Raw genomic sequence first — 18,353 nt, 5'->3', positions numbered from 1 at the left:
CACAAAGTAACCATGCAATGTATATTCAAATAAATCTATCCTCAAAATTATACTCAACTAATATGTATAATACCATGGGATTAAAAACCCTATTTTTCATTATATTCTTATGATAATTGACATCATTTAATGCCATAACGCTAGTGGAAGTAAACATTTCTAGAAATTCTTTTTAAACAATCATGTCTACATTTCATAATTGCTAACATATTAACAGGGCATAGCTTAAAGAATAATAGTCAGTAATTTAAATGAATAAGTGATGCAGTGGCTCAGTGGCTAAGACTCTGAACTTGTCGATCAGAAAAGTCTTCTGTAATTTGGCAGTCCAAATCCCTAGTGCCACGTAATGTAGTGAGCTCCTATTACTTGTCCCAACTTCTGCCAACCTAGCAGTTCGAAAGCATGTAAAAATGCAAGTAGAAAAATAGGAACCATCTTTGGTGCGAAGGTAACAGCGTTCTGTGTACCTTCAGCATTTAGTCATGCCGGCCACATGACCACAGAGATGTTTTCAGACAGTGCTGCCCCTTCAGCTTTGAAACAGAGATGAGTACCACCCCCTAGAGTTGAGAATGACTAGGACATATGTATGAGGGGAACATTTACCTTTTAACTTAAATGAAATACATGGTTTGTTAATGTTTTTTCTGTGTGAGGAGTTCCTTGTGGTTTAACTCAGGTTTCAAGAGAATTATGTAGCATTTCGGGAAAAATATGCAACTGAGTAACCCAGCACTAGAGGCTAGGATAGAAAAAATCTCCACAGCTACCACATATTTTCCTTTTGTGCTCAAATAGGCTGGAATGAAAGCTAACCACACACTGCAAAAGACCAACATGCTGAAAGTGATTAGTTTGGCTTCATTGAAAGTGCTGGGGAGGTTCCTAGCCAGAAAAGCCACTATAAAACTGGCCACTGCCAGGAAACCCATATAGCCCAGGATGCAATAAAACATGCAGACTGATCCTTCATTGCATTCTAATATAATTTCTTCAGTGACTGTAATCATATCAGCTTCTGGAAAGGGGGGAGCTTTTGCCAGCCACAATATACAAATGACTGCTTGGACAAGAGAGCAAGAAAGTACAATGGTGGTTGCTAATTGTTTCCCTACCCATTTTTTCATCCTGGATCCTGGCTTGGTGGCAAGGAAAGCTAAAACCACAATGATGGTTTTGGCCAAGAGACATGATACAGCCACTGAGAAGATGAGTCCAAAAGTGATTTGTCGAAAGAGGCATATTATAGCCCCAGGTCTAAAAAGGAACTGCAATGCACAAAGGAAGCAGAGCTGAAGAGAAATGAGAAGAGTGTAGGTGAGACCTCGGTTGTTTGCTTTCACGATTGGGGTGTGGTGATTTTTCAAAAAAATTCCAAAAATCACAGCTGTGAATAAAAAAAAGGAGATGGCCACAATAGTTAAAGCAAGGCCCAAAGGTTCTTCATAAGTCAAGGAAGTTACTGTCTTAGGAATACATGAAATTTTGTCTTTGCTTGCATATTGATCTTCTGGGCATCCTGAACAGTATTTAGCATCTAAAAAAAATGAAAAGTTTCATTCTCTTATTGCTTTTTTAGATATCTCTATCTTCAGTAGTACAAAATTATTATGATTGTTGTGTTTATAATTATATTTTAGTTTTAAATTCAGTTTATTACTGCTCATTCTGGAGAAGACCTAGCTATGTGATCACTAAAGCTGACTCTTCCTTGATTGCATGCAATCAATGAATCAATTATCTATGACATACTAAAAATTTTAAAACTTTGATAATGAGAAAAATGTCAAGCAATCTAAACCCTTCTTCTTTTTATTTGATCCAGGCTTTAGAAAATTTAAATAAGAATATCACATCTCTAAATCACTAGAAGGTTGCACTAGCATTCAAAACAACATGAAGAAAAGCGTTATTCACTGAACATGTACAGATTATAAACAAAGGAATATGAAATGCACTGTTTTATTATTCTAGGTTAAATTTTAAAATAATATACTTAAAATAAGTTTTTTTCTAGTTTAGCTAACTTGGAATTTCACCTGTGAAATCTGAACAAATGTGTTTTAGATTATTAACTATAATAGTTGCATTATGTTAGAATATTCATGACTGGGAGAGACATGATAACAAGGTTAGCCAAGGAATAGGCATAGCAACAAGGTCAGCCAATGAGAGCTGAAACAGCTAGGAGCCAGGGCATGGTTTAGCCTGCAACTTTCAGAGTCTGTGCAAAGAATTGAAACAGAAGCTTAAGACTCTGTCTGCTCTGAACTCTGAATGAAACTGTTCTCTCCTGCTTGTGTTCTGCTTGTAACTTTTACTATGTTGAAATAATCTACTATTGGTTTTGTAAATTTATTCATTTGTTATTATGTATATAAAGACATTAATGAATCCAGCTGAATCAGTTATCTGTGTGTGCTTTCTGAATTTGATTTTTCTGCAACAAACTCTGACACATTATACATAATTGATATTGCTATACTGTTACAACAAAACTCTCTGATGAAAAAATATTACATGTTTTTGATGAAGATGAGTTAAATTAAAATAATAAGTTTAAATAATTCTTGCACTCTTTTTCTGCCATCAATTTATGTGCATGGTTATTGCCACCATACAGAAGGAAAGCAAAGTAACCCTTTTTGAGTGGTAGCTCTTACCAATCTTGTTTGACAGTTTCCCTTCAGGACATAAGATACAGTCATAGCAGCAAGGTGGCTTCTCCTCTTGCTTTTGCTTGAAATAACCAGGATGGCACCTCTCAGAACAAATAGAAGTGGGTATAGTCTAATCCATAAATGAAAAAAGTAAAGCTTTACCATTCAGGAAAAATATTTGAATACATTCAAAGCACAAGTTTGGATTTTTAAAGACTGCTAAGGCTACAGAAATTTCTGAATTGTCCATCTGGATATAAGTTGGCATATGATATAGACATATTTATGACATTTACACTGAGTTCATGTTGAGTTTCTGTAGCATGCATTTCCTTAGCATCTTAGGACTGCTTCTTAGGACTGTAGGGATATTTTGCTCGTATGAACTTCAAAGTTGATATAAAGTATCCCTTAAATATGCTTTATGAAATGAAATGTCTGTCTTGCTTGATATTGCTCTCTTTTGAAGACCACCCAGAAATGCTTCACTCTACATGGATTCAGCTAACTGTGTTTGTCCATACTTGTAGGTGAAGTATTAATTTTCTGACAGACAGGAAGCTAGGGAAAATTATATCTAATACATCTAAAACTTTGGCAATTAACACAAACACCCTTCAGTGCTCTGTCCATTCATATTCTTTCTGTATACCAATGACTGCATCTATAGGATTCCCTATGTTAAAGTACTGAAATTTGCAGATGATACAAAAGATATTGATCTCATTCAAGATTACAATGAGTCTGAGGATAGGCCAGAGGTTGAACAACTGGCCCTAGAGTATAGCCAGAACAATTTGGATCTGAACATGCTTAAAATTGTAGAGAGAGAATGGATTTTAGCAGGAGCTCTTTTATTCTACCACCTGTTATTTGACAGCAGTTTCAGCAGTAGAATTCTTCAAGTTTTGGGGTTCTATAATCTTGCAGGATTTGACACTTAAAATTAGAACCATCCTTAAGAAAACACAAAAAAGAATGTTCTTCCTGCATTAACTCAGGAAGTTCAGACTGTCCCATGAGATGTTGATACAGTTTTACAGATGAATTATTTAGTCTGTCATTTGTATTGCTATAACTGTCTGGTTTGGTACAGCAAATAGGACTGGTGCAGAATCAAACAGATTTTTAGAATTGCAAAAAGAACCATCCAGCCTTCCATAAATGATCTGTATATTGCATGGGTCAAAAGGAAGGCGGAGAAAACTTTTACAGACCCCCGCACATCTTGAAACGGTTTTAACTCATCCCCTCGGGACACTGCTATAGGTCACTACATGCCAAAACAACTAGACACAGTAGATACTTCCCTCATGCCCTCACTCTGCTGAACATCTAATTCTCACAATACTGTCTAATGTCTATGAACATGTTCTAAGTATTCTTGGTCAACCAAAGTATTTTATTTTATTCTATTCTATTCTGACGGAATGGATTCTCTGGAAAAAAATCTCTTTCCACAGATAGATAATAGATAGATAGATAGATGACAGATGGATGGATGGATGGATGGATGGATGGATAGATAGATAGATGATAGATAGATAGATAGATAGATAGACAGCCAGCCAGCCAGCCAGCCAGCCAGACAGACAGACAGACAGACAGACAGCTATAGAAATTATTGATCTACTTGTTCATGCAAATATTGATATATCTCCTGCCACCTCATTGTATTCTGTACTCTGGTTCCTAACTTACCTGATTTCTGTTAATTTTAATATTTTAGAATTTAATGTTTTATTGTTTAATATTTTTGCTTTTATCATATTCTAAACTGCCTAGTTACCTGACAATGAGATGGATGATATATAAATGTAACAAACAATCAATCAAACAAACAAATGTAGACCTTGATCTGTATATGATTTTATATGTAGTATTTTATAATTTAGTAACGTTAATGTTAATTTAATTTTAATATATAGTATACATACAGTAGTACATTATATAGAATATGTAATGTCTATATCTATCTATCTATCTATCTATCTATCTATCTATCTATCTATCTATCTATCTATCTAATCATCCATCCATCTATCATCTATCATCTATCATCTGTCATCTGTCATCTTTCATCTGTCATCTGTCATCTATCATCTATCATCTATCATCTATCATCTATCATCTATCATCTATCATCTATCATCTATCATCTATCATCTATCATCTATCATCTATCATCTATCATCTATCATCTATCATCTATCATCTATCATCTATCATCTATCATCTATCATCTATCATCTATCATCTATCATCTATCATCTATCATCTATCATCTATCATCTATCATCTATCATCTATCATCTATCATCTATCATCTATCATCTATCATCTATCATCTATCATCTATCATCTATCATCTATCATCTATCATCTATCATCTATCATCTATCATCTATCAATCACCTATCTTGCAATGGCTAAGGTATTGGTCTAAAAACCAGAAGACTGTGAGTTTCCAGCTGGGTGGCTTTGAACCATTCACTCTATATTAGACAAGCCACCTTACACACAAACACACACACACACACACACACACACACACACACACAAACACATATGTGTGACAATCTTGAATGCAATTTAAACTGAGTTCATTACAACCAGTAGGCAAAGATGCCATCTGACAGGTCTTATTTTATACAAAAATACAACTGTATTTTTAAAGAAGAATGCATTATTTTAAAGTTTGTGTATAGTCCTTGCCAGCCATCTTTGTATGTTTATTGCAGGACACAATTGGATTTAATACTGTCAACTGAAAATCACAGAAGATAAAAATTTGAGACTACCGGGTTAATGCTACTATGCCAAGTGATGGCCTTATCATTAATCATAAGCATATTCTCTTGAGGAGCCCAAGGATTGAGTTTCCCAACTTTCTTTCGATGAAGGGATTGGTTTGGGAATATTATCCAGTTTATAATATCAAATCCAAGTAACAATTGCCCATTCATATCAAAAGAAATTACATCTCCAGCGCTGTTATTAAATGAGACTCTTTTCAGATAATAGTGGAGCTGGACATGAAAGAAAAAATAAATAAGCACATATAATGGGATCAGTTATGGAAAACATTGAATTATTTCATTCTAAATATAGTAAATCCCACATTTTTCCAATAGTCTTCATCAGTGTCTTCAATATTAATTACAATTATAAACCAGCTACTAAGCTACTGAATGTCCATTTAATTGACTCTAAGACCTTCTGTGAGTTTCTGGACACCACAAAATAGATGTTGAGGAACTAATTTATGTTATGTGAATTTTTCCCATGTGAGTAGGATAACCCTTTTAATATCTATGTGTATATCTTCAAATCAGTGTTGACTCCTTGCAACTGCGAGGTTTTCTTTGCTAGGTTTCAGCAGTGGTTTGTCATTGCCTGCTTACTAAGGCTGAAAGAGAGAATGAGTGAATCAGGGTCACCCTATTGGTTTTGTACCTAAAGCAAGATAATCACTATATCAAACTGATTCTCAACTCCATTAATACATTTAGGCTTTGTGCCTAAAGCAGAATTGGAACTCACTGTCTTCCAATGTCTTGGATAATACCATAACCTGATTCTACATCAAACTGATTCTCAATTTCATTGCCTCAATTGTATTTAAAGAACTGTCCAAGAACCAGTCAGTATTTCACTAGTATCTTGTGATGGAAACAGAAATAGATTCTTAATCATGTCTGTTTGAACTCCTGGAGAAAAGGTAGCCATTCAAATATATGAATGAATGAATATTTATTTGTAGAAAAAACACCAAAATACAATTATTCCTTAATTCATATTCTTGTACTTTGATTCGGTATTTTTGTTTTATTGCTTTTCTATTGTTATGTTTACCTTTTGTATCATTTTTTTCATTTTACTGTTGTAAGCTACCCTGAGTAACCCCAGAAGCAGATAGAAAGCCAATAAATTTAACAAATAAATAAAATAAATTTCCAAAAATAGATAGATGGATGGATGAATGGATGGATGGATGGATGGATTGATGGAAGAATGGATGGATGTAGAAATAGATGCACTACTTAACTGTTTAATGTTTAGATTCTATAACCCAATGGAGAGAAAAATGAATTCATAACATTTGGTAAAATATATATGCATTCCACATATAATTAAACATTTAAATTGACTAAATATAATACTTTTAATTTTTTAATGAACTACTTTACCTGCCATGGTTGCTGATTTTGCAATTTTCCTCCCTTCTTTAGCATTCTATATTTTTGTAGACTTGACTGCATGTCATGTAGAGCATATCCAACAGCAGAGACTGAATTGTATATACTGTAACTATGGCCAGTCATGCTCATTTCAAAAAGAGTTGCTGGAAGGCTCTCCAATCTCTCTTTCCCAGTGCAAGTACCTTCTTCAATCCTAGATGAGGGATAATCACAACCAAATGCTTGTTCCCACACTTCTCTCACAAAGAAATCTTCTTTTATGAATAAATGATCCCTATTTTGAAGGAAAGTTTGAAATCCTGGAACTTCATTGGAGTAAGCAGCAAAGGATATAGCACCATGGAGGCCTTGCATATCCCATCCCTTTTGAAATGTGAAGGAAGCAAGATCCAGTTCAGAGACCAGAATCCACACTTTAGCTTTAGGTTTTGTAAGTACTTCTTCCATATGAGGTAAATATAACAACACCCTCAAAAGTAAAACATTTTGTTCATAGACTATCACTGTATTGGCTTTGCTGTTCATGATAATATCATACAATTCACAAAAGTGTTTCATTCCATTAAAAATAGCGCTGATGTGAAAAGGCTTAAGTTTTTCTAAGAATTCAACACAAATTTCAGAGTCAGAAAACTTGGAGAGTATGTTTTGCTGAAATCCTTCTCTCTCATCTTCTTTAACCAGAACCCCGATCCAGGTCCATTTGAAATACAATAATAGCAGAAGAATCCCTTTGTTCTGATATTCCTGATTTGGGACCATTTCATAGAGAGAGGTGATCTGGATTTTCTTCTCCATTTTTGGAAGGGAGCTATACACAAACTAGAAATATAGCAATTAGAGAGGAGGTTAAAAATGATTGACAGAAAGAATGATGAATGTAATTAAAACATTGTGGAGTTAACAAAATAGATTGCTCCATCTATAAACTTATCTAAGATGAATTGTATGAAAAGGAATTGGTATTTTTAATCTATTAAAGAGTTTGGGGTACCTTCTCTTAATTTGTGATTGTTGAGATAGAATTCATGATTCATAAGAAGAAATTTAGAAGTGACAATGAAGCTATTGAAATGGCAGATAAACGTCTGCGTTTTAGGATCGGTAAAAAAAACACCACTCAAAATATACTATACATAACATTAATTAGGCATAATGAAGTCCTTTGAAAAGATTCAAATATCATGTTGCACTTATATTTACAAGGATTAGAATGCTATATCTAAAGATTTTCTCTGGGACATTCTATGGAAGTGCAAGTTGGATTTTGAAGAATCCATAATGAAAAGATGACTTTGAACTTTGGAGTTGGGGAATTCTTGAAAATAGCATGAACCACCAAAAAAGAAAGAAGAGAGAGAGAGAGAGAGAGAGAGAGAGAGAGAGAGAGAGAGAGAGAGAGAGAGAGAGAGAGAGAGAGAGAGAGAGAATTTTAAAAATATTTTAAAAACCTGGATATATGTAGAGCAATCCCTTTGTTACCTTTTTGAAAAATGATAGTTTAAGTCACAGGAGGTGGCTTATGTCATTTGAAGATTCAGCCTATATCAAGAGTTCTAGGGCTATTTTGGACAGTTGCCTCTGAAGAAAGGCTTAAAAAAGGAATTGTTTGAATCACGAAACCTGATCTCAAAAACTGATACTCAAAATACGTTTGAATCACAAAAGCTGATGCTTAAACTGTTTGAATAATAAAAACTGACATTCAAATGTTATTATCTCAACAACAAAAATTCACTTAAAGAACTTTAGTTTATAAGAAACTGCATTTATCTACTGAGATATTATTCCAAATAAAATATCAATAGAAACTTCTGTACTTTTTTAAATAAAATTAAAAAAAATGTTGAAGAATATAAGTAACCCTGAAGTTTCATAACTGATGAAAATATCCTACCTGTGGAACTTTGTACATTGCCAAAATATGAGACATATCAAGAGAGATTTCAGGATACAGAGCCCCAATGACAGAAATAAGGTTGTTCTTGGTACCACACTTATAATTGGGAACTAATCTGTTTACAGGGGAAAAAAGTTCCATGGTGGTATGATACGTCCATTTACCACTATATTTGTCATGGATTTTGAAACCCAAGGTGATATTGGGCAAAACCTGGAGATTTTCATTAATGTCTTTCACAGCAAATATGAATGCCAATACATGTTGGTAATGCTTAGTGTGGACCCTGTAAGAATTATATAGTGTATTATAAAAAGACATTTTTAAAATACATTGCAAAAAAGATGTGATTCATAAATACATTCTTTTTTTGGAAGTCAACCATTGATTTATAATTTTAAAAATATCTCTTTTTTTTTACAATGCAACAATTATCTGAAATGAATTTGTGTTCTATTCTTTTCCAGTGCACCTGCAAATGGTATTTTCATAGAAAAATGAATAATTTAAAAATGCACTTTTATATTTTAAATAATTACATTGGATTCCCTATCCCCACCTTAACAAAATTCTACACCCAATGTACAACCCTTTCTCTTATGTTAGCAAAATATTTTTTATTCTTTCTCTCTTAGAAATAATAGTCTAGCATTGAAAGTTAAAATAAGAGGGAAGAACAATGACAATAACAACATCGGTATTATCTACAATAGCAAAATCCATTCATTTAGAAATGCAGAACTCAAATGTTCACCCACTTTATTGTATAAAACCAGGGCCTATCTTTAGGATGTGATTTAATATAAACAATCTTGTCAATTAGAATATTATCAATAAATGTATTTGGACTTAGTGCTGTACAATCATTAAAATGTTTCTCATTTTTTATGTATTTATTAGACTTGCATGCCACCCATCTCATCTAGAAGTGGTATTTTAGAAAGGAATAGTTGCATTACTGAACTTAATTTATCAATTGCTCAAAAATAATTTTAACAAGCATGCATTTAAAAATGCTTTATTACTTACAGAGGTTCATCAATAGATGCAAGAATGGGGTTTTCTTTGAAATCAGGCTTCTCTGTAGCCATAACAAAAAGTGAAGTAATGGCACCAATGATGACATCTTCAGTTTGGAAGTACCTGTGATGAGCAATAGGAAGATCACTAAAAGTACACTGTATTATCTCTGTGCGGCATGACATATGAGGAAACGATATCAAAAGAAGAATATATATCATCTTAAAATTATAGTAAGCACTGAAATAGTTGGCTTTATTCAACTTTGCAGCATCCCTTAGATGACCATTCACACTCATTATCTTCACATTCTATGCCAACATCCAGTAAGGCAGATCCTGAACCATTACCTATCCTTTGTTTCCAACTCAAAATGTTAATTTACTAGGCATATTTATATTATCTACCAATTCCCAATTAACATTAAAACTAATCAGTATTTCTCCAGAATGGCTGTGTCATGAAGAAGAATTAATTATTACTATTTATGATAATTACAGAGAAAGAAAAATAATTATATATTTTGTTTTAGTATATTTTGTATCATGAGGAAGGTACTTTGCCTATAACTTGTTTACTATCAAGAGACATGCCAATTTGAAATCCCCTAGTAGTAAAAATATAATAGAGACAATTTTTATGAACAAAACGGAGAACTTTTTATGATGTATACTTTGTGGAGGGTGATAGAGACAATAAATCTGTTGAGTCACTTTGATGTGGTGGTTAAGGCATCTGACTAGGAATTATAAATTCTAGTAATTCCTTAAGCATAAAGCCTGTATAAAGCATAGAGATCTTGAGTTCATCATTCCCTCAGCCTTAGGAAAAAGGCAAAGCTATCCATGCTATCCTTGTCCTGAAAAACAACTTTATTTTGTAGGGATGTTTCCCTTCATTTTATAACCTTCCCCACCTTAATTTCAATGTTCCCTATTTGGCCACTGAGAAAATCATTTGGACATAGTTACTGTGGTACAATTAGAAATTCTTTCATCCCTAATCAGTCATTCTCTAAAGCAGAGGTGTCAAACACAATTTCATTGAGGGCTGGATCAGCATCATGGTCACCCTCAGAGGGCCAGGTGGGTGTGGCTGGGTGGTCAAATGACTGGGAGGGCATGGCCAACTTGACCTGGCCTGCTCGACCTCACTCAATCAAGGGGCACCTGAGATGGGCCAGACAAGGCTGGAAGGGGTGATCCAGGGTGAGCACAAAAGTCTGGGAGGGACAGCAGTACATTGATGCTTGTGTGCAGCTGGGGAGGATATTAGAGGGGACAAACAGTGCTGGGGAGTGGCGGAAAGGAATTCAAACTGCCCATTTGGTTTTAGGCTGGAGTCCAGGTGCAGAGGCAATGGCAGTGGGGAGAGGTCAAAATAGGAAGTCCCTGCCCACTGCCCCCTGCCCATTGCCCTCAATGGCTTACCCTTTTCATCGCTCCTCCCCATTGCAGTCCATACAGTACAGCTTGACACACACATACCCTCCAGGCATCCTCCCCAGCTTTACACAAGCACCAATGCCCTTTGTTTGTGCAGTATTCTAGTGTGCAACGACACTAAATCAGTAGTATCAGAACTTGTGCTAATGATCTCTCACTATAGTAGTTTAGGCCTCTGTTCTCTGTGAACATCTCTGTGATGAGATTTTGGGACAGTGAAATTGCCTTGCTTGAAGTCTCCCATCAGCTTGAAAATGCCTTTCACTTTGTTCCAGCACAGAGAGCATTTACAAGACAATTGGAGGTTTCAAGCAAGGAGATTTCCTTGCCCCAAAGTCCTGCCAGTGTTCAAATGTTCTTTGCGCTGAGACTGCAACTGTGCAGAAGGCATTCACAAGCCAATGGGAGGCTTGAAGCAAGATATTTCATTGCCCCAAAGTCTTCTTGGCTTTCAAACACTTTTTATGCCATCCTGATCTTCTTTCATGCTCAGAAAGGGATGAAGGCAGAGTAAGAGATTGGCAGTGCTACCACTGGAATGGCTTTCCCAAGTGGTGGGGGGATTCCAGTGAAAGAGGGCTGGCAAGCAGGGCATGGAGGCACTTATGCAGACACGGTGCTGATCTATAACTTGGTGCAATCATCCAGGCCAAAACATGGTCAGTCTTAGATCCAACCCATGTGATTGCCAGCGAGCCAGTGAGTGACCACACCACCACCTTCCGCCTATCACCTGGGCATGCATACAGAGGCAGAGAGTGCTAGCATCCTGAATGAAAGGGGAAGGACTCAGAGTGCAGTCAGCCTGTGGTGCAAGACAGTCCCCAAGGACACCAGACCCCACACATATTCACTGCCTTCTATAAGCTTGCCCAGGGGTCAGAGCAAAGGCTGATTTTGTTCTGGCCTGGATGGCTGCTGCCAGGGTGTAGAATATGTATATCAGCGCCATGCCCACACCAGAACCCCATGGCCTGCTTGTTGGTCTGGCATCATAGTCTGTGAGGCTTTCCTTTCACTTGAATCATATCTGGGTGGAAAGCCAGAGTCTACAACCCTGGGTTTCTCGGCTGCAGACCCCGCCCCAAAAGAAGCAAGCAAGGGGTGCTCTGCACATGTCCAGAGGTCTATCATCATATGCCTCACTCAGATCTACCTACTCAATCACTGGGTGAGGGGACAGCTCCTCCAGCTCGTACCTCCAGAGGTAATGGCTCACAGCCTTGTCTGTGGATGACCCTGGCCAATCCCTGTCTATGGGCACTGTCTCAGAATGCAGGGTGTGGGGTGCGGCTCTGGCAGCCTTTCCTCCACCTGCAGATTGGTTGCTGATCTATAACTTGTGTCAGCCTGAATGTGGACCTGAGTGTGGTCATCTGGGCCTGAATGTGATCATCCTTGTATCTGATCCATGCAACTGCTCTGAAACCAGCGAGAGACCGCCCCACCACTTTGACCTTACCACCTGGGCATGTGCACAGGAGGTGGTGAGTACTGGCATTCTGAGTGAAATGGAAGCACTCAGAATACAGTCAGCCTATGGGGGCAAGATGGTTCCCAGGGATGCCAGCCCTGCATGCACTCACCACCTCCTGCACAAGTGTGGGGGGGGAGGCCTGGGCTAGGCTCTTGCTGGTTCCAGGCCAGCCTTGCAGATCTAAGGCTTACCATATTCCACCCCGGATGGCCTCTACCAGTTGTAGATCAGCATCCGGTAGGTCTGGTCTTGTCTGGCTGAGGCGCTGTAGGTCAGTCCTTCACTGTTTCCAAGGTAGTTCCAAGGGTCGTATCTAATCCTAACATCTTGGGCCAGATCTGGCCTACAAGCCTTGAATTTGATACCTCTGCTCTAAAGTGTGATAAGTAGCTACCTTTCTCATAAAGTGTGCCTGATGGTGAAAGCATTTATGAATCTGCAGAAGTCATCCACCACCATCATCCAGGCTCTGATATATAATGATTAATGCCAGTCAGTGTCTAGGTTACTTTGTAATATTTTGGACACGATTTTAAAGAATTTCAAAGGTGCCTCTTCAAAAGACAATTGAACTGTTTTTCCTCTGAGGAAGAAGAAAAAGAAGACAATGGTTTGCTTCTCATCCAAGAAGTTTCATCAGTTCTGGAAATTTTAAAGGATCTGGTGCTAAGGATCATGTTCTTCTTAAATATTAGTTTTTGTGCTGTGCTTCTTATCCAGTAGAACATATTATCCTCACCTTGTCGGTGGAAGAGAAATTCATCAAAGACATGCAATTGTATTCATCAAGTGTGGTAGCAAAATAGAATCTCTGGGGTAATTTGTTTGCAAAAATGGATGTATATGATGGTCAGTATGACTAAACTGAGTATCAAAGATGTATTTTCATAAAGGCTTCTATTCTTAGTTTTGAAAGGCTTGCAAATTTTTCATCAAATAAGGCTGAAATGAGCATCTGCTGCTATGTTTTGAAATATTTTTTGTCACAACCTCCAGCTCTTAGTGTCAGTGTTCTGAATAACGCAGTTGCCAAAAGCAGAATTCTGAGCTGATAGATTTCTCAAAGAACATGTTTATTGGATATATCATATCGGCACAGCTGGTGAAAACCAGCTCTAAAAGTTCCCACAGTTTTCATCTAATTAAAAGAGCAAATTGTCCAATGAAAGTAATTGGCAGTTTGCTTGGTTACTTCCTCTCCTCCTTCAACTACCACCTGTTCAGATGACCTTGGTTCACACAAGAAAAACTTCTTGTTTTGACTGTTAGCCAATCTATCTCCCTCCCCCCTCTCAGGGTTTGTAGCAACTATGAGGCAGCCAGATTCTCTTCAGAATTGACAATTGGACCCTCCCCTCTTAACTTGAAAGAAGCTCATAGAAAAATTCAAAGAGAAAATACATTAGTCTTTAATCAACCATCTCCTCTCCCCCCAGAAGTGATTTTGGATTTTGAGTCCCAACTTTTACTCAGGTTATCTAAGACAATGGGTATCTCTTCCATTGCACCAGGTATTGTAATCTCTCTTTGTACAGTTTACAGTCTAGGACTCTTTTGATTTTGTAATACATCTCTCCCTGAACTACGATCAGTTTTTGGGCTACCTGATCCAATGTTCTCATAATCATTCACATCAAAGAATTCTTCCCAGTCACACATTGCAAACATTTAAATAGACAGCCATAAATTAAATAATGACTGACTGATTAAATGGGGCCTCCTAATCTAGAGAATGGCAGAATTGATGCACAAGGAACATATGAAAAGCCAGGCTAGGCACAGCTTGTTAAAAAAGCTATCTTTGAAGTTGTCAAGATTCAACAAGGGCTCGATGATACAAAATCCACCAATAAGTGACAACTAAGACTATAATTTAAAATGTTGGTAAATAATACATAGCATTAGCCTAAAAATTCTAAAATCAAAAGTAACCAAAGATTGTTTTATATATTGCTTTATATTCTTAAAATTTGAATGATTCCAAAATTTCCAGCTCAAAATAACTCAAATAGACTATATTCAAAGTTCAAAATATTTAGAAACCCATATTGATTGATTGATTTTATAGGCTATTCCAGCCAGAAATAATTACAAGTGGTATATAATTTGGAAATTCTGACTATAAGATATATCTTCTTTCAAAGTTTTTTTCTTATTAACTCTTCCCTGACATTTAAGTGTGGCCTCAGAAAAATTAAGAAACATTTTGGGAAAAAGATGCAACCCAATAGTGCAGCACTTGATGCCAAGATAGAAAATATTTCCACAGCTACCATGTACTTCCCCTTGGTGCTCAAATAGCTTGGAACAAAAGATACCCAAACACTACAAAAGATCAACATGCTGAAAGTGATAAATTTTGCTTCATTGAAACTGCTGGGGAGATTCCTAGAAAGAAAGGCCACTGTAAAACTGGAAATTGCCAGGAAGCCCATATAACCCAGAACAGAGTAAAACATAGTCACTGAGCCTTCATTGCATTGTAATATAACTTCTGTAGTTTCTGAGTGTAAGTCCATTTCTGGGAAGGGAGGAAATGTTGCCAACCAAATTGTACAAATGGCTGCCTGAATAAGGGAACAAGAAAGGACAATAGAAATAGCCAGTTTCCTCCCCACCCACTTCCGTACCCTGGATCCTGGTTTGGTGGCCATGAATGCTAAAAGCACAATGATGGTTTTGGCCAGCACACAAGATACAGCCATAGAGAAGACAATGGCAAAGCTGATTTGTCGGAAGAGACAAATGATGTTCCCAGGTGGAAGGAGGAACTGAAATGTACAGAGGAAGCAGAGCAATAGAGATACAAGGAGCATGTAGGTGAGATCCCGGTTGTTGGCTTTGACAATGGGAGTGTTGTGATGTTTTACAAATGTTACTAGTACTATAAGAGTGAAGAGAGAAAAGGAAATGGCCAATGCAGCTAAGCTTGTTCCCAAATAATTTTCATAGGACAGGAAGGTGATTGTCTTCCTAATGCATGAGTCACGTTTCTTGCTTGAATATTGATCTTGTGGACATTCAGAGCAGGCATCCATGTCTAAAAGTGAAAAAAGTTGATTCAGTTATTATTTCCATCTCAGGTTTTATTCCAGTATAATTAGCAATTATCAACCACACAATCCCTTCATGTAATTAATAAATAGATATAGATTATATAGAGAAATGGAGAAATGGAGATGATAGAGATAGAAGGGATAGGGATAGGGAATGCTCAATATATTACCACTGTTCTCTTCTACTATGCATAAATATCTGTTCTGACCCCCCCCCCCCCGTCTGGTGATTAATGTTGACACAAGCTTACTGTTAGCCACGCTTTATTCACAGTAATTACTCACAGGCAAGACGTTGGCAGCAACCCAGATTCCCACAGATAAGAGATACAATACATACAAGAGCTTCCAGCTTGGTATGAATGGTTGTGTCCTGCAAAAAGTCTTTCACACGCCAAGGAGGTTGCCAACTGCTCAGCACCTCTACCTTGCCCGGCTCCATCGCAATTCCTTCAGGGGGAATACAGTGCCCCAGAAACTCAATGGTAGTCTGCCAGAACTGACACTTCTCCAGCTTTGCGAACAAACAATGCTCCCAGAGTTGTTGCAGGACCAGGCATAGATGTTGCTGATGATCCTTCCAAGACGTTGAATAGATCAAGATGTCGTCCAGGTAAATGACAACAAACTGATCCAAAAGGTCCTGGAAGATATTGTTCATGAAGTGCTGGAAGACTGCCGGGGCATTGGTCAACCCAAATGGCATGACCGTGTACTCGAAATGTCTGTACCGGGGGCTGAAGGCCATCTTCCATTCATCCCTCACCTGGACTTGGACCAGATTATAAGCGCCATGCAAGTCCAGCTTTGTGAACACCGTCGCCTCCTGAAGCCACTCCAACAACTCAGAAATCCGGGACAGTGAGTAACAGTTGTTCACCATGATGGCATTCAGGTGACGGTAATCACAACAGAGTCTCGGATCCCCGGTATTCTTTTTGGCGAACAAGACTGAGGCAGACAGTGGCGAAGACGAAACTGGATAAAACCCCACGTGAGGGTCTTGTCCAGAAAGTCCCGCAATGCAGCCAACTCTGGCTTGGACATGGAGTACAGGTGACCCACAGGGAGCTTTGTGTCTGGTACCAAGTCAATGGGTCAGTCATGAGGCCGGTGCGGCAGCAGTTGGTCCAACTCCTGTTCACTGAAGATGTAAGTGAACTCTGCTAAATCCAGCGGCATGCCCACCCTCGGCAAGCTGAGCACCTGGCCTGCGCAGACATGACAGGTGTGGTTGACACATTGCAGGGATGGGAACGTGACCAGGTTCTGAGACCAATGAATCTGAGAGTCATGCACCTGCAGCCAAGCCAAGCGCAGGACCACGGGGAAATGCAGATTCGAAGCAACGTAAAATTGGATGGCCTCCTCATGCTCCCTGAGGACCAGATGCAAGAGCTGCATGGCAGCCTTGATAGGCTCAGACAGAAGCACCTGGCCATCAATGGTCTCGACCTGCATCGGTGGGTCCAGCGGATACAGAGGGATGTCATACTTGGCAGCAAATGCCACATCCATAAAGTTCGTGGTAGCCCCGGAATCGACCAAGGCATGGGCCGGAATTCCCTGCGGACTACCTGACAAGAGGATGCATGCTGCCAAGATCATGTGCCGGGGAGGGCCAGCCATCTCTGTTTTGGTATACACCCTACCTAAAGTTTCCCTCAGATTGGGCTCCGCCCGTTTCCCAACACATTGTTCCATAGCCGAGGGGAGGCTTCTGACCTTGCAGCTCCCCTACTCTTTTTGGGACAAACCAAGGTCAGGTGTCCAGGATCCCTGCAGTAGAAACACAATCTCCTGTGTGCCGTCTGTCCATCTTCATTTGCGACAAGTGGGATTTGATGGCACCCAACTCCATGGGCTCCTCCCAAGAAGCTAGAGTCTCCTGGGGGATCAGCACCCTACTGGTCTCCTGGGTTGCGCAGTGAGGGACCCGCCTCTGCAACCAGGCGTCTATTTGGAGGCACAAGTGGATCAATGCCTTGAATGTCGGTGGCCTGTCCATCTGCACCAGCTCATCCTGCAGGTCATCTGACAGCCCACCTTGAAAGATGTCCATGAAGGGTGCCTCATTCCAGGCTGAATCTTGACTAAGAAGCCAGAATTCACTGGCATAATCCTGCAAGGATCCATGGCCCTGCTGCAGTGTCTTGAGCAGTCTGGTAACTGTTTCCTCCTTAATGGGGTCCTCATACATCAGTCTGAGGTGCTTACAAAATCCCCTGAAATAGTCCAGCAGAGGGCTAGCCTGGGATAACAAAGGAGTAGCCCAATAAGCTGCTGTGCCTGAGAACAAGCTAATAATAAATCCCACCTTAGCCCAGTCAGTAGGAAAGTTCTCCGCTCTCAAGCTGATAAACATCTGGCATTGTTCCAAGAAAGCTGGAAACATGGCTTGGCTGCCATCGAACTTGTCCGGCACAGCCACCGGACATTTCCTTCAAGGCTGTGGGGGAATAGCAGGCCCCTACAGCTGAGCTATCTGACCAGCCAGCAGAGCCACTTGCTGTGCCAACTGGGTGTTCTCAGCATGTAATTGCTCCATTGTGGCTTAATGAAGCTTTGTTTGTTTGAGGCAGGACATAAT

At 38.7% G+C, this 18,353-nt stretch overlaps 1 protein-coding gene across 1 annotated transcript; it reads right to left on the bottom strand.

Annotated features, from left to right (window-relative positions):
• Window positions 1–638: 638 nt before the first annotated feature.
• Window positions 639–16,518, bottom strand: LOC106548757 (vomeronasal type-2 receptor 26-like). The gene is made up of 6 exons (XM_087714628.1): window positions 16,268–16,518; window positions 9,795–9,908; window positions 8,763–9,051; window positions 6,854–7,687; window positions 2,667–2,793; window positions 639–1,540 (listed from the first exon to the last, which is right to left on the bottom strand). Exons 1-6 carry the CDS (start codon window positions 16,516–16,518, stop codon window positions 639–641), a joined length of 2,517 nt encoding a protein of 838 aa, XP_087570754.1.
• Window positions 16,519–18,353: the final 1,835 nt, after the last annotated feature.

The sequence above is a fragment of the Thamnophis sirtalis genome, unplaced genomic scaffold (assembly GCF_051295495.1).
Source record: "Thamnophis sirtalis isolate CommonGarterSnake01/CBP01778 unplaced genomic scaffold, rThaSir2_p1.2 scaffold_4, whole genome shotgun sequence".
NCBI classification, from domain to species: domain Eukaryota; kingdom Metazoa; phylum Chordata; class Lepidosauria; order Squamata; family Natricidae; genus Thamnophis; species Thamnophis sirtalis.
Note: the sequence above shows the minus strand (reverse complement) of the source record. Positions and strands in the feature narration are given on the sequence as shown.

Excerpts from the sequence above, each read along its gene's own strand:
- LOC106548757 (XM_087714628.1), bottom strand. The coding sequence starts at position 16,518 with ATGGAAGATGGCCTTCAGCCCCCGGTACAGACATTTCGAGTACACGGT. Across the intron at positions 9,909-16,267 it reads GTTCGCAAAGCTGGAGAAGT|GTACTTCCAAACTGAAGATG; the intron begins GTCAGTTCTGGC and ends TGCTCATCACAG. Across the intron at positions 2,794-6,853 it reads AAAATCAGCAACCATGGCAG|ACTATACCCACTTCTATTTG; the intron begins GTAAAGTAGTTC and ends TTTATGGATTAG.